General features: G+C 53.1%; 2 protein-coding genes across 3 annotated transcripts; one reads left to right on the top strand and one right to left on the bottom strand.

The window, feature by feature from the left end:
- Positions 1–74: 74 nt before the first annotated feature.
- On the top strand, positions 75–2,873 carry LOC136562512 (nuclear cap-binding protein subunit 2). Its single transcript, XM_066559388.1, has 4 exons — positions 75–229; positions 387–568; positions 1,321–1,459; positions 2,117–2,873. The coding sequence occupies exons 1-4, from the start codon at positions 143–145 to the stop codon at positions 2,213–2,215; spliced, it is 507 nt and encodes a 168-aa protein (XP_066415485.1). The 5' UTR covers positions 75–142; the 3' UTR covers positions 2,216–2,873.
- Positions 2,874–9,218: 6,345 nt separating this feature from the next.
- On the bottom strand, positions 9,219–18,790 carry SLC7A3 (solute carrier family 7 member 3). 2 transcript variants are annotated; one of them, XM_066559532.1, is made up of 12 exons: positions 18,706–18,790; positions 16,945–17,353; positions 16,626–16,784; positions 16,360–16,537; positions 16,161–16,273; positions 15,061–15,283; positions 14,744–14,883; positions 14,145–14,247; positions 13,648–13,859; positions 12,846–13,012; positions 12,472–12,580; positions 9,219–12,365 (listed from the first exon to the last, which is right to left on the bottom strand). In XM_066559532.1, exons 2-12 carry the CDS (start codon positions 17,312–17,314, stop codon positions 12,232–12,234), a joined length of 1,908 nt encoding a protein of 635 aa, XP_066415629.1. In that variant the 5' UTR covers positions 17,315–17,353; positions 18,706–18,790; the 3' UTR covers positions 9,219–12,231. The 2 variants fall into 2 exon arrangements, with proteins under 2 accessions (XP_066415629.1, XP_066415628.1); XM_066559531.1 differs by lacking the exon at positions 18,706–18,790 and adding an exon at positions 18,309–18,471.
- Between the last annotated feature and the right edge of the window lie 369 nt (positions 18,791–19,159).

Genomic DNA, 19,159 nt, shown 5'->3' with positions numbered 1-19,159 from the left:
TTCGTCCCGCCTTCCGCCCCGAGTGACAGCCAATGTGACCAATCGCGCGGGGCGACGGAGCGGCGTCCGTCGCGCGCCGCTCGCCGCGTCCGGTGCGCGGCGGTTGTGGAAGGATCCCGGCAGCGGGGCCCAGGCGGGCGCGATGTCGGGGCTGCTGCACACCACGCTCAGCGGGCTCAACAGCGACTCGTACTGCGAGATCAGCCAGTACCGCGACCAGCACTTCCGGGTGCGCCCGGCGCGGCGGGTGGCGGGGCCCGGCCGGGGCGGGGAGGGCTGAGGCCGGGATAAGGCCGTGCGAGGAACCGGGCAGCGGGAGGGCACGGGGCGGCGGGAGCGGCACGGCGAGCGCGCTGAGCCCGCGGCCTGCGCCTCTGTGCCCGCAGGGTAGCAGGCAGCTGCAGGAGAAATCGCTGAAGATTTCCTCCACGCTCTATGTCGGCAACCTGTCCTTCTACACCACCGAGGAGCAGATCCAGGAGCTCTTCTCCAAGTGCGGGGATGTCAAGAGGATTGTCATGGGTCTGGACAAGATCAAGAAAACCCCCTGTGGCTTCTGCTTTGTAGAGTATCCTTTCTGGTTCCCTGCTGTCAGTACGGGTGTGCTTGGCACCTGTAGTTTCTCTGCACAGGAAGTGTATCAGTGCTGCTGCTGGAAAGATGATAGCCAGGTGCTTCCTACCAGGCACATCCTGTCCCTCCTTGCACCTTCCTCTCTGCACCCCGACACTGACTGTATAGTGGTGCCGTATGTGACAAGTGCCACCAGAGCTCTAGTTTCTGGAGGTGGAAGAGAACCCCTTTTAATTCATTAATTTCTTTAATGCTTTTAGGGCCAAAATGAGAACTGTTAGTCATCAGCCTGACATCTTCCGTGTCCAGAGCACATGTTTGCTTTCTCATCTCAACTGCACACCTGAAGGAAGTAGCAGGATAAGCCATGGGGGCATTTTCAAGCAGAGGGTACACGCTTATACAGGTTGTGCCAGGAGCTGTCTGTGCAAAGCTCTCCTTTTGTTCTATTTCAGTCAAGTTTTACATAGTACAAAAAGGCTGATTTCTTGCCCTTAGCAAGGCTTTAATGTCTGTGTTCCATTGTCTTGGTCTTGTCTGTGCAGGTACTCACATTAAAGTACAGAATCCTTGCTGAGCTGGTCTTAGCTTGGATTTACATGAGTGCAGTTTTTGATCCCATAAAGAAGAGCAGAAGAGGCTGGGAGGCAGTGGGGGGAGTTCAGCTTCTCAAATACAATACTTCCCTCATTTTTTTCCCTGTGCCCAACAAAAAGCACCCTGAGTTGTCCTTAGAGAGTGCCTCAGGTACTACACAAGAGCAGATGCTGAGCACGCCATGAGGTTCATCAACGGCACCCGGCTGGACGACCGCATCATCCGCACGGACTGGGACGCAGGGTTTAAGGAGGGGAGGCAGTATGGGAGAGGAAAGACTGGAGGACAGGTAAAAGCAATGCCAGTTCATCCCTGAATTCCATCCTGTAAGACTCTGTACTTACTTGCTGGTTTTGTCTCAGGGAGAACAATGTGCAGACTGTAAAGACCTGATAACCAGGGTTACTCACTCTCAGGTTGTTTTGGTAATTGACACTTGGTGATAAAGGCTGGAAATAGAACTTAAGGCCACTTTTGTTTAGGACTCCAAACTTCCTGCAATGCAAGCAGAATGTTCTCTAATCCAAGCTAGTACCCTTGAAATGATCCAGAATTTGAGTAGAGAGAAGCAGTGTGGCTGCCAGGCCCATCTCATAACACAGCAGTTTCCCCAAGGCCAAAGATGAGGTTTAGATGAGATAAAGTGTTCTGAAGGCCAAGCCTGGCAGTTCAGAAGGGCATACTGAAAAGCTGAACAAAAATATTTTGGAGTCTTTGCTTCTTACCTGAAAAAAATCTCAACAATCAAATATGTCCCTTTTGGTCATTTTCACCACCATTACCACCTTTTTGGTGGATTAGTCGAAGAGATGTCAGACGAGTTGAAGTGTTTCTAATGTGAGCTTCAGTTCCCCACCAACTGAACAAGGAGGGGATGATGATTCTGAGGTCTGGCAGGGGGCTGGCAGTGCTGGCTGTTAATGTGTGTGTTGTTGCTGTGCCCCAGGTGCGAGATGAATACCGGACAGACTACGATGTGGGAAGAGGTGGCTTTGGCAAGATCATCCAGATGCAGAAGGCAAATCACCAGCCTGCAATCTATTAATTGCCTTGTGGCTCCTAGCTCGTAGAGGGCTCTGTCCTTCCAGAGCTAGCCCTGTTCTCACATTTGGGATGGGGTATGGAGTGATCCAAGTTCCAGCAAAAGGTGACTCTCCTTAGACTGTGGATATACATGTGTTCATTCTCCCTTCTTCCTGAGCTAGAGAGGATGTTCTGTGCTGATACAGGGCAACAAAGGGGAAAAATGGACAGCTCTGTAGGATTTTGGGCAAGAAGAAATGCAGCATGTCACACACACCTTATGCTATGACATACTCTTCGTGTTGCACTTAAGCAGGTGGCTGCCTTCAAGCTGCAACTGCAGCTGTGGTTGCTTTCAAATTGAACTTTTTTAAAAACATTATCACCATTGGAGCCCTCCAGGTGCTTGGGCACCAGTGAGGATGCAGAAGAGATTCAGGTTTCTAATTTACAACCTCACCTGCTCACTGTTTGAATGAGAGAAGTGGACACGGTCTTACCATCCACTTGGAGGTGCTTGTCTGCACATCTAGCCCTTTGGTTGGTCAGGGCCTGCAGAGCATTTCTCTTTGTGATGCCCCCAGTGCTGGCTGCCTGGCTTTTCAGATCCTCACTGTTCGGTGTGATTTTGTTAAAAGTTTCTGTTAATTTTTTTAAATAAACAGTTGTATTTGGTCTGACTGAGAAGAAAGTAATTTCACCCCTAGCAGCCCTTGTAGAGCTGTGTTTTGTATTGGTAGCTAGGAAGCTGTTGATAAAACACCAGTGTTTTGGCTGTTCTTGAACAATGTTCCCACAGTGTCAGGGCTGTCTCTAACATTCCCACCTCACCAGCAGACTGGGGTGGGAGCAAGGTCTTGAGCTATTCAGACCCTATGGCATCTCCTCAGCAGTAATAACTAAGAGAAGGGAGATGGGGGGCATTCCTTACTAAAACATCTGTCCTCTGGAGCAGCTGCTCTGTGTACTGAAGTTGTGCTTCCCAGGAAGTGGCCGGACATCTCCTGCTGGTCAAAAGTAGACAATAAATATTTAGTTTTCCTTTGCTCCCACATGCAGCCTTGCTTTTGCTTTATTAAACTGCCTTTATCTTGGCCCACAAATTCCATTCCCATCTTCCTTTCTCCCTGCCTTCCTCCCAGTGAGGAGGGGAGTGAGAGAGCAGCTTGGTGGGTACCTGGTGTCCAGGCAGGGTCAGCCCACCACAGTTTGGTGCCCAGGGTGGGGGCTGAGGCAGTGGCTGTTCTGTGCTAAGTGTGCTTTAGCCATAGTAGTTACTAAGTAGGCAGCTCCTGTTGGGCCACAGTATTTGTTGGTTGCATTTCTTATCTCTTTACTTTGCTGGGCTTTGGGAACATGTTAGTACAAACCATGGCTCTGTGCTTTGCCCTGGCACTGATGGCCTTGCTCTGCTGGGGGAGCTGCCTTGTGGAGAGGATCCATTTCCCACTCCCACCTGGTGTGGGTGGCTTTATTGTTCCTGCTCAGCTTTATGTGAGATATTTAATGCTACTAATTAACATGGTTGGCATATCATGGGGTCTGTGTAATCTGGTGTCATCCTGGTATAAGACAATTTTTGGGTGAGTCAGTACTGAAATGTGCCCTGAGGCAGCTGGTCCGTGGGTGGCAGAGTGTGTGGAAGGATTTGGGCAAATGCCTGGGCTAGTTATCACCTCCCATAGCCTGGGACTACACCTGAACAGGCAAGTAACCCTGGCAAAGTGACGTGCCAACTGACAGAAGGTGCCTAGCCCAGTGAAAACCAGCAGCTTCTGGCACTGTACTGGGGCTTGGCATGTGCCTGCAAAGCCCAGTTCAGGGCTGTCAGAGGGCTGTGGTTAACTCAGGGACCCCAGCCACCTCTGAGAGTAACCTGATTGAGACTGGGGACAAACTCCATCTGAGGTGATAGGGGCCCAAACAAGAACTGCAGTTGCCCCAGTTGTGGAAAAAACCCAGTGGACATGGAAGTCAATGGGTCTATATCACCAGTTATTAGGGGAGGAGGGAGAAGAAGGGATCCATCAAGAAGTTGGTCCTTGAGAAAAGAAAATGCAGGAAGGAGTGAGGGAATTCAGATAAGAAGCAGAAACCACCCAGTCTGCCCTCATCAGAACTTTGAAACATGTGGAAAGATTACAGCCCTGTGGAGTCTTTACTGGCTGCTCTGATGCTGGCATAACAGGGCCCAAAGTCAGCAGGAAGGTAGGGATGCCCAAGAGCTATTCAGCTCTTGGGAACAAAATCAGAGATGTCACCACGTGCCTATGGATGTAATCAAGATACCAACTATGTCTCCATCAGCTAGCAGGGAGGAGACACCAGGTTTCCTAGGCTTTGGGGAAAGTGCATGTTCAGGTTATTGTTAGCTTGTGAGCCCTCTCCATGGAGTAACCTGGACAAATCACAGAATCACAGAGTGAGTTGGGCTGGAAGGGACCTTAAAGACCAGCTAGTTGCAAGCACCTTGCCATGGGTAGGGACACCCCTGAGGTGGAAAGTGACACAAGTGGCTTGGTGGGCACCTGGTATCCAGCCACTCCAACATTGAATCCTGCAGCAATTGCAGTTTGTGTGTCAGAACCACTTTCTCTGACACAAACTGGGTGGGGCACACATCTCTTGGTGTAAAGCTGCTGTCACTTGCAAACACAGAGATGGACTCTAGGAGGGTGCACAAGTCTCACCATGGTTCTCTGCACTTCTGTCTTGCTGGCTTTTCCTCTCCTGCTGTGCAGTAGCTCAGGGCTGATGTTAAAAACAAGTTGCTTATGCTCTCAATCAGACCAGTCCATACGTTTCATATCAGCAGCTTGAGAAAATTCAGGAGAGTTTTCCCTGTTCTGTCACCTGTCCCACAATTGGAGTAGCCTGTAAAACAACAAATGCTCAGTGATCACTAAAGAGAGGAGGGAACTAAGATCTCCCTTCCATTCATTTCTTCCCATTTTAAGATGAGCATGGCCAGCACTCTCTAGCCTGTTCTTATGTCCAAACAAGATGAGATCTAAACCCTTTTTGATCTGTCCCCAAGAACCTCTCAGGTAGGTTCCTCAGGGCAGATAATTCCATTGAACAAGTTAAATTCTGTCTGTAAATTTGGTTTGTATTATGTAAACAATAGCAGCTGCTCCCTGCCCAGTAACGTGTCATGATTTTTCATGCATTATCTTGTCCAGGATGATAGAAACTGTTGCACACCTATGTGCAGACCAGGCAGTTAAATTAGTTTAACACTCACATTACCCCTAAGACTTGATAACTGAGCTGAGAGGGGTGTTACATTTAGTTTGTCAAAATGTCTCCTATCTGTTTGTTTTGCAAGTCAGGTGGCTGTGCCTGTACAGCTGTCACAGGTCTTAAAGGAACTGCATGTTTATCCTTCAGCAGGTTTAAAAAATGTCAGGATTTACCAGGCCAAGGTGCAGGCTGCCCTGAGATGCAGTGAAATGGAACAGGACATTGGCATAAAAATGGAAAAACAAGAGCAGTCTTCCATCCAGCCTTGCAAAGCACCATCAGTGTGAGGTCCTGTGTGGAGAATATGAATTAGAGATGGAATAATTGTTTGGATAAACACAGTAGGAAAATGGGAAAGCTTAAGGAGGACACGAGGATGTAACAGCCTTCAAACTCTATGATTAGCAAAGAAATCTCTTGTGTATGAGGCTGGGAAACCAGCACACCTATGCAGCCTTTGGTGATCCTGATAGTGGCAGAGAAGGGGTTGTTCATCAGGAAGCAGCCACACTGATGGAAAATTACCCATTTGCACCATAAATGTGCCACTTGCACTGCCCATGCTGCCTCTGCCATCTCCTCCCTGCACCACTCACTCACTCACTCACTCACTCACTCACTCACTCACTCACTCACTCACAGGCTCACTTCCACCTCAGTGAGGTGTGGGTGCCATGAGGGTACAGCTGTCTCATGAGAGAGACTCCTCTGAAGCTCCAGGGTGACATCCTGCTGGGTGCAGGCATCATCACAGCATGCTGGCAGCTCCAGCACAGGCTGTGAGAGGAGCCACCCTTTGCCTAATTGCAGTGAGGACTGGGGGACAAGAGCAGGAACCAGGGCAGCAGCTGCAGCACTGGGAGGAAAGGAGAACAAGGGAAGAGAAGCCATGTGGCAGCAGGTCATCATGCCAGGCCTGCAAAGGCAAAGAGAGGCAGGCACTGAGCCTGTGTGTTTATAGAGAGCTGGCCACCTGGCACAGCTCAGGGCAAGAGGATTACTGGATGCACACGGGCTCCTCACAGCTACTGACTGGGTCATGTGTGCTTAAGCTCACCACAGAGAACAGAAGGGTTGGGCCCTGCCTGGAGCCAGGTGAGAAAGGAGTGATAAGAATCTCCCCCATCACCGACTTTGATTTCCTGGAGCCCTTCTGGACTGCGAGGGAGCATAACCCAGTGCTGCTGCAAGAAATGTCAGGAGCTGATCCCAGTTTGCTGTGTTACACCAGTGACCCCACCTGCCTGTATCAATTCCCTAAATTCCAGGACTCAGGCCCTGCTGCTGGATTCATCCCACTCAGCAGCCACTGCAGCTCTGCCCCACCAGCAGGGAAGGGGATCTGACAGTGCTCAGATTTACAGGGAAGAAGATGGCACATTAACTCCTCACATTGAAGCATTTGGTGTCACAGAGCAGAGCAGACTTGCCAGCCTATTTTAATTCCCAAGCGGATCAAAATTTAATCTGCTGCTACATCCCTGCCTGCCAGGGCCTGCTCTGGCCAGGGAGCAGTGCAGGGACAGGGGCAGGCTCTGCAGCTGCAGCTCTGCCTCCAGAGGCTCAGCAGCACAGCCCCCCATCTCCATCCTGCCCCCAGCCCGTATGGCCACACTCATGGCCTCTTGGTACCCCCCTGGAGGTGGCAGGCATCCGGTGTCCAGAGAGCTGCTCTGAAGGATCCACCAGGAAAGCCCCATGTCCCCCAAAACCAGCTGGATATGAAGTTGTCCAGATAAGATATGAAGTTATGAATGCCATGGGGTGTGGTGAAGCCAGATGGGGAGGGAGGCTGGCAGTCACCCCAACAGCCCAAGCCAGCAGCACTGCATCCCTGGCATGACCCCAGAGCACATTGTCACCAGCGAGTGGCCACAGAAGCCTCGCCAGCCACCTGCCTGCTCAGCATGGCTTGGGCCAGACACAGTGGGACTCAGCAGCCCTGCTGCTCCCCTTTCAATCCAGGGGGGAATGGCAACGAGGAAATCACAAATCAAGCCTGGGGAGGAAATGACCCAACTGCCAGGGCAAACCACATGCAGCTGTGTTGGGGGTGGTTCCTTCTTTCTTTCCCCAGAAGGGTGGGTCATCACAGCCCTCCCAGCAGCAAAGCCAGGCTCTGCTTTTTGCTGATTCTCCCAAACCACAAAAGGGCCCCTCCCAGACTGGTAGTGGAGGGGAAAGGCACCCTCCAGCCCCCAGCCCCTGTCGGGCTTCCCCAGGAACATGCTTTCCTCCCAGGCCCTGTGGGATGGAGCTGGGCTGCTATCAGAGCAGGCTGCTGGGGCAGCAGGTACAGCAGTGACCCCGATGGTTTGTGCAGACACACACGGAGGCTCTGAGTGTTGTTCTGGCTGTTGCTGTGCTGAGATGGGCAGTAACCCCAGCACGGCCTGGGAAAGGCAGAGGTGCTGCCCAGCAGAGGATGTGGTGCCATCCCTGGCAGCCCTGCTAGCCTGCACAGAGAGGGAGACAGGGACCCCCAGAGTGGGTGCAGAGCTGGGGAAGCCCCCACAGGCTGGTGGCCAAGGACAGGAGCCTGGCCCAGAGCCTGGGGGGGAACAGGGCTGCTGTAGCCATGGCTCAGTGGCACTGACTCCCCAAAGCTTTCCCTGCTGAGCTGCCATGGTGGGAGCTGTCCAGAGCTTCCAGAATCCTGCTCCATGCCCTGAACTCTGCCAGTCCCAGTGGATGCCCAGGCTGGGATGGCAGAGCTCAGTGGGATGGCCTGTAACCAGGCAGGGATGTGCCCATGGGCACAAACAGACCCACAAACGGATGTGGGCAGGGATGTGCACATGCATGGGACACAGACACAAACAAAGGCACAGGGGCTGTGCAGTGCCAAGGCAGGGGGTGACAGCTGCAGCTGTATCACAGGCCCATTGCCCTCTAGCCTTGGGTAGCAGCACCCAAAACTGGGTGAATGAGCACAGGGCAGGCTCAGGGCTCAGCAGGGACCCTGTGCTGCCTCGGGCCAGAAGATACCCACGAGGTGGGGTGGTGAAGCCAGCATGGCACACTGAGGCACCAGCCTGACTAGGAGGGCTGGCAGCACCCACAGAGTCACCTGTGCCTGGGGGCTGGAGCCTGAGGCTCTGGCAGGGACAGCAGCCTGGGACACTGGGACAGTGAGTGCCTGTGCTGGGGCCAGAGCAGGAGCCACAGCCCCTTCTGCTGCAGGGACAGCCCTGGGGGAGGGCTCCCAGCTCCAGCACAGGGGCCAAGCAGCGCTGATGGTGCAGGTAGCTCAGCACTGACCGTGCAGTGACCTTGCACCACTGCCAATGAACAGCGAGAGATGCCAAAACCAAGCACAGTCCATCTGCCTTAAATTAGGTTTGTTTTGGATACTTATGTCAGATCCGATTTAGACCAGAACAAAATCTGGAAAATCATCTTCTCATGGATGCAGCCCAGCTTCTAGTCAGGCTTCCTCTGCAGGCCATTGCTGGCACCTCCAGGAGGGATTATTTCCAAGGCCTTTACTGTATCCACTGCTCTGGAACTTGGTGTCACAATGGCCTGAAAGGCAGGACCATGGCAGGCTGCTGTCCTGCCCCCCCAGGTACCAGCAGCAGTGTCTGGAGCTGGTTTGAAGCACTGCTTCACAGCTCCTGGCTCACAGTGAGCACTGGTGGCTCCAGCTGGCAGGGTTTGGGCAGGGTTTGGGCAGGGATGTCACCCAGCACTGTTCTGCACTGGCACCCAGCCCAGTGGCAGGTAAGGTCCTGCCAAGGAGCCCATGACTCCAGGCCATTAACAGCAAGACTAACAGGAAGAAGCACTTAAAAACATTTAATTTAATAGATTTAAAAATTCACCCTAAAATTATAGAAAGGCAGATGAGGTTGGACACAAGTACAACTACACTGAGGACATCTCACTGACACTTGAGCAAGACATTTACATCAAACAGCATGGTCAGGGCAGTACCAGTTTGCTAGCAGTGAGTACCAGAGTACTGTGAGTACCAGAACAAGTTGCAGTAAGCCTTCCTGCAGAGCTCCAGCCATGGCTGCCAGGTACACATCTGGCACCTGGAAGGCAGGGAGGAGGTGGTGAACACAGCCACGTGGCAGATGGAATGAATACAGCTGCACCATCACGTGGGGCCTCCGTGCACAGAGAAAGCAATTTTCATGGCCAGGGGGCTGTGCTGGTGTCACTGCCCCTCTGTGGGACTGGAGGAGGGCAGAGACCAGCCCTGGCCACCAGCACTCCCACCCAGACTTCCCTGTGAGGGGAAGAGGCAGCACACGACCCAGCTCTGCAGTCCTGACTCTGTTTTGCCAGTAGGTAGGGTCAGAGACACAGACACCAAATTAAGGAATATATATACTCTATGATTTCCCAACTGTTCTAAGTCCTCAGTTTCCTCTAATTGTACCCCCAGTTAGCTGTCCACAGAGTTCCCAGTCATTGTCCTACACAATACACCCTGTGACTATAATCACTCAAGCTTCACAATATCCAAATAGAGCTTGAGAGCATTTCATGCTTTGGTACCACATGGATTGTCTAGTATCAGTGGAGGTAGTTGGTAAAATAATTGTTTCATGACCATCCAAACCTTAACACATACAATGCAATTATCACAACAAAAAGCAAAAGGATTAGCATCAATAAAACAACACCAGGGTGAAGCACTCAGTTGAAAATTCTGGTAGCTGTAGGCACCCATCCAAAAAGAATGTCCCACCATCCATATTCTCCATCACATGATGGACAGTAATCAAAGCCTTTTATCCATTCTCCTGGGCTTGTTTCAGCAAGCCTCAGGTCTGTGTGTTGGAACAGAACCTTGACCAGTTCATACCAATGGGAGTAGGCTGCAAGTCATCAATCAGGGTATAATTAGGTTCCAAAAATTGACAGGATATAACAGGAAGTAAAAAACTAAAAATCTTCATTTAAAAAATAGAAAAAAAAATAAATAACTAAAAGCCTAACATTGCAATAAAGTTACGGGTACAAATATTGGAGTGACTAATATATCTTCAGTAACATTACTGAAGATTAATATATCTTCAGTAACATTATCTACAAATAGAAAATCACAAGAGATTCTGTTGTATCTCATTGTACACAATCTCACAAAGTGTACCACTGACTTTTTCAGATCCTGGCCAATAATTTGCTGCAGGGTATTTAGTATTACATCCAAAGCAGCCAAAGCTAACAAATTAGTATTGTAAATGTTATTCCAAAATGCATCCTGCACAAAAGAATCCAAACTCAATCTAAAAACTTCTTAGAGTCCCCTGAGTCTAGGGTTATCCCTGATGCTCCCTGGTCATGCAAGCACACCACCCAAGAGAAAAGATGTTCCCCTGTTTTTTCCTAAACTGCTCAAATATTTAATTCATACTGAGTATAATCTTCTATGAGTATCCCTCCTGATCATTAGCATCTAATTCTACCATTTGTCTCCATGCTGGTATCACATCTACACATTCATCTCGGGAACCAACCTCATCAGAATCCACAGCAGCCCAAATATCTCCATTCCATTTATCAGGATCCCACTGCACACCTGCCTCTGCAATCACTGCATGCATTTTCTTGTGCTTCACTTGCCCCCTCCTTTCCTTATACTGAGCTACTCAAACTGCAGCCTTCTCAGCAAGTCTGGTAAATCCATCTTGTCAGCAAGCAGCTTAATTTGGCATTTTAGCATTACAATTTGATTCTGCAACTCACATCTGTTGGTTCATGTTAGAGCATTTCAACAACTGTTCCTTTTGTTGGTGTTTTGTTTGTTTGATATACTGTTAACAAAATCCATCCTTGCCTTTCCGAATCCACAAGTTCTTTTCCTTTTTCAGTATGTGATTTTTGGATGCATTTCAATACATCCAACAGTTCAGCTTCTTTTAACTGACTTCCCCATTGCTCACATGGTCCTCCAACCTTAGCCCACCTGAGGACCAGTGAACTATATGGAAGTTCTTCCCATCTGGGAATTTCATACAGGACTGGTTACTTTAATTTAGATTTTAAAAGCAACAGTTTGTTCTGACCCTGTTGATTTTGTTTTGCTAGTGAGTAGGGTCAGAGACACAGACCCCAACTTAAGGAACAGTGGCATTTACTATGATGGAAAACTGCAAAGAATCACAAAAGGATAAGCTAAGCAAGGCACCTAACCATGAGCAAAGAGTTGCAAAGGGACAAGCTGAGCAATGCTAATCATTGCTAGGAAAGAATGCCTACAGTGATTATGGAAGAGCCATCACACATCATCCAAGCCCAAGAGACATCAGCTCTGGGGGGAAGCTGTCACAGCCAAGGGCTGGAGAACCACGCCAGGAGCTGGGAACTCCTGCAGTGCCTCCTCCTCTGCAGGCCACGAGGCTCCCCCACTTTGCTGTGACAGTGGTCCGGGGTGTACACGGCTAAACAAACCAGCTGACATCATTTCTAATTTCATTTTCCTGTCAGCTTCCTCCCAGAGCCTGGCCAGGGCTCAAGGAGGATCCAAGGGAGTTGTCTTTGATCCTATACCCCCTAGTTAGGCCAGATGTGGCCTTATGCTGTTTCTAGATACAGAAAGGTGAACATGTTTTGCCAATAAGTAAGTACATATAACAATACTTTGTTAATGAGTGGAAACATACAACATTCAGTTGGGATGTTCATCCTAGGTCAGCTTTGACTCAGGACCTTTTGTTCAGACCTTAGTACTTCACTCTGGGACTCAGTCTCTGCAGGAGAGCGGATGGATGGACTGTCTGGATCAGGATCTTGTCCCAAAGTGGCAAAGAGGTCCATGAAGCACTGGTCCCCAGGCCCTCAGACTGCAGCAGCCCCAGGGCTGAGGTCCAGCCCAGGATGGTGCAGAGGTTTTTCTGCTGTGGCACAGGCTGTTTCCGCATTTTTCTCTTCCACGCTGTTCCAAATCCCATAGGTGAAGTAAATAATGAAACCTGCAGGACAGTTTACATAATGAAATGTGCAATGGTGGGTTGGCAGCACTAACAAACCCCCAGGAGAGACCCATGGGCACTGCACTGCCCAGCACAGGACACCTACCCACAACCATGCAGACGGCAAACCGCGCCCAGGTGCCCGCACTCAGCTGGACCATCAGCAGGATGTTAATGAAGGTGCTGAGGATTGGCACCAGTGGCAGGAAAGGTACCTGCAAGGGACAAGAAGTGCTGTGTCAGCTGTGCCTTGAGGGACCAGGCTGGGCTCAAGGATGCTACTGGCCAATGGAAGGACCCCCTCCCTGCCACAGCCCAGAGCACCCAGGCACCTCCACACTGAGGACTGCTCCTCAGAGAGACACTTTTTAGGGCTTTCCTGGTGACTGCCTGGCAGCAAGCCCTGGCAGAACCTGCAATGCCCAGATCCTGATGGAGTCCAGGGGGTGCAGACACCAAGATGCAGGGGGCTGCACTCACTTTGAAGTTTAATCGTGCATTGCTCTGCGGCTGCCTCCAAATGATGATGGTGAAAATGAGCAGGGCCACGAGGAGCAGCACCAGAAGCACAACAGAGCCCACATTGGCATCCTTCAGTGCATCCACACTGAGGGTCAGGACCACGCAGATGACTGTGATCAGTGCAGCTGCAAGAGAGGGGGTTGTCAGGGGACTGTATGGCACATGGCCTCCCTGGGGCCCTGAGCCTCACCCACAGCTCTGCTGAGGCACCCACTTCTCTTGGTCAGGTCCAGCACGCACTGCCTCTAACATCCACCCCAAAGCCTTAGGAAAGTACTTTGCTGGAGGCACTTCCCAGACCAGCAAGCTGCAGGGAGCCTGTGCTTGGCTGGGCTTGGGCCCAGCTCTGACGCTCACCCAGACCTGGCTGAGCCACCCCACTCTGGCTGTACAATGGAGCCATTGATAGATCAAACCCTGCTGGCTGAGCCCAAGCACTCTCAAGGGGCTGGGAACTGCCCTTGCTGGTGGCCAGCATGGGTCAGGCTCATCATAGAGATCTCCCATGACCACCTGCACATCCCTGGCTTAGCACCCATGTCCTCCAACAATGCCTGTGCACCCCAAACCACAGCTGTACCCTGCACTTGGCACCTTGCTTAGGGCTCAGCACCTTCTGGCACTGCCAACAGCGACTGGCAACCCAGCCACTCTCCTCTGCCTGGCTTGCTCTCCATCCCTTCCACCTCTACAGAGACACGCCAAAACACTCCAGCCCCTGGCAGGAGGGGACACCAGCCGCCAGTTCCCACTGACTCACCAATGACCGCGACACAGACATAGACAATGCGCCCCGAGAGCACAGTGGGCGTGTCCCCGGGCGGGTTGAAGAGCGTCGCCAGGGACAAGGTCTCTTTGTGCTGGGCACTGGCAGCACTGATGGCTGGGTTCATGATCACTCTCTCCTCCTCGTTCCCATTCAGCTCCAGCATTTCCACGGCCTTCCGGGAGTTCGGCTGCCTGGGCTGGTACCTGAGCAGGTAAGACAAGCTTGCAGCAGAGCCCAAGAACTTCCTAGCCCAAGGGAACAGTGGGCAGCACCTTCACATCCCCGCTGCTCCGGCAGTGGCCCCGCGACAGCCACTCCAAGGATATGCCCAGAGTCACACACAGGCTCTGGTCAGCAGCCTCCATCTTGGGGGCTTGACACTTCCCCAGGATGCATCATGCCCCTGGAAAACAGCTGTGGCTACAAGCCCCCAGGATGGTGTGAGGAACATCCACCCTGGGCACCGCCAAACACGAGGAGTCACGCACCGGAGGATGAGCACGCACACCGCCACCAGGGAGTAGGCCAGCAGCGTGCCGATCGACATGAGGTCCACCAGGTCCTTCAGGTCAAGCAGGAGGGCAAACACCGCTGCAATGAGGACAAGCAGCATGAGCACAGCTCCAGACCACTGTCACAGACATATTTTCTGAAAAATCCTTTCGCTAGGATTTTTCTCCTGAGAAGCTGAGAGGCCTCAGAAACTAAATGTAAACAATAACTATCTGATGGCTGTGGAATGTGGTCTGGAGATGGTTTACCATAAGGTGCATCTTTGACTGGTCTCATGTGAATTGTTTTTACATGATGACCAATGACAGCCAGCTGTGTCGAGGCTGTGAGCAGTCACACAATTTTATTATTCATTCCTTTCCTTGCTAGCCTTCTGATGTCTCTTTTCTCTCTATTCTTTTAGTATAGTTTTAGTATATAATTTTCTTTTAAAATAATATATATCATAAAATAATAAATCAGCCTTTGGAAACAGGGAGTCAAGATTCTCATCTCTTCCCTCATCCTGGGGACCCGCAAACACCGCCACAGACCACCGCAGGGCTGGGTGTGAGGAGGTGGCCAGGAGCCTTACCTGCAAAGAACCCCGAGACAAAGGTGGCGATCAGAGGGGTCTTTCTGCCACTGTGGATCCGGGAGAGGAACTTGAAGAGCAGCCCATCCTCTGCCATGGCATGGATCACTCGGGGCATGGGAAACATGGAGCCCAGCAAGCTGTTGTGGAGAGAGATTAGGCAAGCTGCCCACATCTACCACCCAAAACGGGAAGGGACCAGCTCTGTGCCAAGAGCAGGACAGCAACTGGACAGAGCAAATCCCCAGCCCAGCCAGGTTAATGCTGTCGGTCCCTGTGCTGTGCCCCAAACAGTGCCAGGAATATGGCAGTCCTACCTGGTGGAGAGGGCACAGAGCGAGCCAACAGCAACGGCGTAGCGGGCGGGCTCCCAACCAACCTCCTTGAAAGCCTCAGGCAGAGGACTGCTCTTGTTCAGGAGGAAGTAGGGCACCATGAGAGTCAGGGATGCAGACACCCCGAAATAAGCCACAAAGCAGATGAGGAGGGACACAATGATGCCAATGGGAATCGAGCGCTGTGGGTTCCTGGCTTCTTCCCCTGTGCAGACACAAGAGGCCACATGTGCCCCACTCCACTGCACAGCATGGGACCAGTACCCCCAGGGGATGAGCCAGAGTAGGGACTTTCCATGGCAGCACAGGACAGGGGAGCAGCAAGCAGGGGCTGTCGGAAAGGAGGGGTCCCTGGCCATGCTGCTGCTGCACTAGCAGAAGGAATGGAGCTGCCTGGCAGCCTGGGCTTGCAGCCAGCCCTTGGCCATGCCAGCCCTTCCCCCCCACCATCAGCTCCCACTCCCTACAGAGCCTGTTGAACAGAGATCCTCCTTGAACATGTGCTCGGCTTTGCAAAGGTGTGCTGCACCAGGCTCCCAGCAAGGGGCTCAGCGGCAGGAAAGGAGGAGACTGCTGGGCAGCCCCTGGAGGCAGGGTGGCACAGGCAAGGTCAGGCAGAACAGCCTGTACCAGCCACCCACTAAGTAGATTTCTGGGGTAATGAGAGGAAATTAAGAGAGCTGCCTGTGCTCCAGGAAGCAGCAGTTTTGCATGAACCCAGTCATTTGGAAAAAGGCTGCCTGAGGCTGGGAATAACTAGGAGACACCAGCAATTCCCAGCACTGTGGCAGGCTCGGCACAGCAGTCAAAAGGCTCCCTGCTGCTCTGGGAGCTGGCTGTGCAGGCAGGGTGCAGCCCTGCTCCCACCATGTGGTGTAATGAGCCACTTTTCCTGGGGCAGGGCAGGCTCTGAGCCCTTTTGTCTGGCCCAGCTGAAGACACACACTCCACAGGGAAACCTCCCAGGAGCAGTGAGACCAGCTGTTTTCCCACACCATGTGGGAGCATCCTCCCCATCAGCTCCCAACCAGCTGCTGGCTGTGCAGGGGAAATGCCCACGCCGCCCTCACCCAAGGCAGTACCTGTGGTGGCAATGCAGTCAAAGCCCACGAAGGCATAGAAACAGGTGGCAGCGCCAGTCAGCATCCCTTCCAGTCCAAAGGGGAAAAACCCACCAGAGCCAAAAGCTTTTTTCCTGGAAGAAATGCAAGAGAGCAGCTGCCGTGAGGTGCAAGGACAGCAGGGCCTGTGCCTGCCCTATGGCAGATCCCAGTTGCTTACATGTCATCCGGTGTGTCTAGCAGTGACAAATTGACATGGCTCTCCTCTGAAAGCTGCCAGTTCTTGATGTTTCCCTTGATGAAGCCAGCAATGATGACAAAGCTCAGCACCAACAGGTTCACCGCCGTGAAGATTTTGTTCACCAGGGCAGATTCACTGACACCAAAAGACAGCAGTACTGTGGGGACAGAAGAGGTGAGTGAGGACCCAGCAGGCTCCTGTGCCATCACCCATGGTACCATGGAGCCACTCTCCTGCATACCCACCAGTAAGCAGCAAAATCAGGATCAAAGCAAAGAAGTCTGGATGCTCAGCCAGCACTCCTGGCACATGCATTGGGATGTTGGTGGTGAAGAAGGTGGAGATGTGGTTGCCGATGATGTTGTCAAATGTTGCACTCCAGGCTCGAGCCACACTGGCCGTACCTGGTTGATGGCAAACCTGTGCATTAGTCTGAGCCCATGGCAGACTGGCACCAGCCACCCACCTCCCTGCTGATCCCACCCCACACCCTGCCCCCAGAAGCCTCCTATGGTGCCAGCAGGGCACTGGAAGGAGCCCCACGCAGCCTGCCTGGCCTCGTACCTATCACATAGGAGAGAATGAGGTTCCACCCGGCTATAAAAGCCCAGATCTCGCCGACGGTAACGTAGCTGTAGAGGTACGCAGAGCCAGCCTTGGGGACACGGGCCCCAAACTCTGCATAGCAGAGTCCAGCCAGTACCGATGAGAAAGCAGCCACCAGGAAGGAGAGGACGATGGAGGGACCAGCCATCTCCTTGGCCACCTCCCCGGCCAGCACATACACACCAGCCCCTAGTGTGCTGCCCACCCCCAGGGATACGAGGTCCACTGTGGAGAGGCAGCGAGCAAAATGTGTGTCATCAGAGCTCAGGTCCACCATGCGCCGGCGGATCAGCTTCTTCCCAAAAACGGTCATTTTTTCCCTCAGCATCTTGTCTGCTCCTCAGTGAAGCTCAGCTGGTGAAAAGCCCTGCAAGAAAAGGGAAATGTGAAGCTCAGTGTCCTTCAGGCAGCAGGACTGGTACTGCAAGGGGCAGGGAAGGCAATGATGCCCACGGGAGCCCAGCTCCCAGCTCACTCATTGGCACCACACCCCTGCCACACTGGTTGGCCAGAGACAGTGGTGGGGCACCCTCCAAGGCACTGTGGGGCTGCACACACCCTGCCTGCACAGCCCTTCCCCACAACAGTGAGTCAGGGATGAACCCAGTCAGTCCATGCTGGGAAATGCTCATTGCTTAAGCCCTGTGTGGTCTCAACCATAGAACTCATAGGCGTGTCCCAAAGCTTGCCCACCGCTTCCCAGGCTTGTCAGTCTGGAGATCCTTCAGACCAAACTTGACTGCTGGTACATTTCTCCAGGCTGGAATGTGGGCAGCAATGATGCGGAGACAATTCCTCCATAATTCCTTGCCTGCTAACAGTGCTTGCTAAGCAGTCTGCAAGCTCTACAGGCTGTAATCACCCCGAATGTGTGACATCCCCACCCCTCTTGCTCACAGCAGCCACCTATCCCCAAAAAGCTCAGAAGATGAGCAACCTGTGAAGCAGGCATCCAGCACAGAGGAGCTGCAAGGAAAGTGGTTCCCAATGCCCATGGCCACAGCTGGCACTCCTGCCTGCACCGAACCACCCAGCCACCAGTGGCTTCTCCCTTCATCGGCAAAGTGAGAACACTCCATCCACGTGCCCAGGACCGCATGCCACACTACTGTATCAGCCTAAGCACACAAGGATAACTTTGTGACCATTTCCATAGAGGATTATCAGGATCACAGCAGCAGCCACCAACTCGGCTGTTTCCCCATAACCAGCAAACCATCCTGCTTCTTGATAAATCTCCTCCCGAGCTGGCACGTGTCACATTCAGCCTTTACCCCAAGTGCAACAAGTCCCCCAGCACGAGCACCCTCCTCAAACACTACCTGGACAACTCTAGCTGCCTTCCCCAGCGCTGCTCAATTGTTCCAAGTACCTCCAGCACCCGAACTCGAGATCCGCATGGGTCAGGCGGCAGCAGGAGCCTCCCGCTGCATCCCGGTGCCTACCGCAGCCCGGGAGCGACTATCGCATCCCGCCGCGACTTGGCGCAGGTGTGGGGAGCTGTTAGCTCGGGACCACCGCCCCAGCCCCCGCGGGGGCATCTGCGTCCCCAGGAGCGTCCGTCAGCCTCTGTCCTGCCGCGGAACCCGGGTACGGCAGAATTCGAGCGCGGCAGGAGCGGAAGGAGCGGCCGCGTGTGGGCTGGCGGCAGCTGATGCAAGATCGGCACCGGTTGCGCCAAGCCGCTCCCGGTCCGGCGGCAGCGCCCGCCACACTCACCTGAGGCGCCACGCTCACCTTCAGCCCGGCTCGGCTCGGCTCGCCCCCGTGGGCCCCCCTTAGGTGAACTCAGTTCCGTTTCGCGCCGCGCCCGAGAGCAGAGGGTGACGAGTTCCGCCGTGATAGTGGTATAAAAGAGGAGGGCGGGAGCCAGGGCAGAACCGACCTTCCTTCTAGCCCCACCCGCCTCCCGCTTCCCGCGCTCGTTTTCGAAAATACAAATTCCCGTGACAAATGGCACCGGGGCGAGGCACGGCTCGACCGGCGGGAATGCGGCTGCTGCGGGCAAGAGACCAGGGCAAGGCACCTTGCTCCCTCGGGAAATGCCACGGAGGGAGCAGCTGAGGGTGCCCTGAGCCCAGCTGTGCCATCAGAACGGAGCCTGGCTCGGCCAGATCGCAGCGAGGCGAGGCGGCGAGGCCAGCGCGCTGCGGGGCCTGCGAGCGGAGCTCCG

The sequence above is a fragment of the Molothrus aeneus genome, chromosome 14 (genome assembly GCF_037042795.1).
Source record: "Molothrus aeneus isolate 106 chromosome 14, BPBGC_Maene_1.0, whole genome shotgun sequence".
In the NCBI taxonomy this organism is placed as follows: Eukaryota; Metazoa; Chordata; class Aves; order Passeriformes; family Icteridae; genus Molothrus; species Molothrus aeneus.
Note: the sequence above shows the minus strand (reverse complement) of the source record. Positions and strands in the feature narration are given on the sequence as shown.

Bases quoted from the DNA above. Each gene is read 5' to 3' on its own strand.
- LOC136562512 (XM_066559388.1), top strand. From the start codon at position 143: ATGTCGGGGCTGCTGCACACCACGCTCAGCGGGCTCAACAGCGACTCG. The intron at 230-386 runs GTGCGCCCGGCG...CTGTGCCCGCAG, and splicing joins ACCGCGACCAGCACTTCCGG to GGTAGCAGGCAGCTGCAGGA. The intron at 569-1,320 runs GTATCCTTTCTG...AGAGTGCCTCAG, and splicing joins TGTGGCTTCTGCTTTGTAGA to GTACTACACAAGAGCAGATG.
- SLC7A3 (XM_066559532.1), bottom strand. From the start codon at position 17,314: ATGCTGAGGGAAAAAATGACCGTTTTTGGGAAGAAGCTGATCCGCCGG. The intron at 16,538-16,625 runs GTGGGTATGCAG...CTGTCCCCACAG, and splicing joins CCTGATTTTGCTGCTTACTG to TACTGCTGTCTTTTGGTGTC. The intron at 14,884-15,060 runs GTAGGACTGCCA...TCTCCACAACAG, and splicing joins CTCTGTGCCCTCTCCACCAG to CTTGCTGGGCTCCATGTTTC.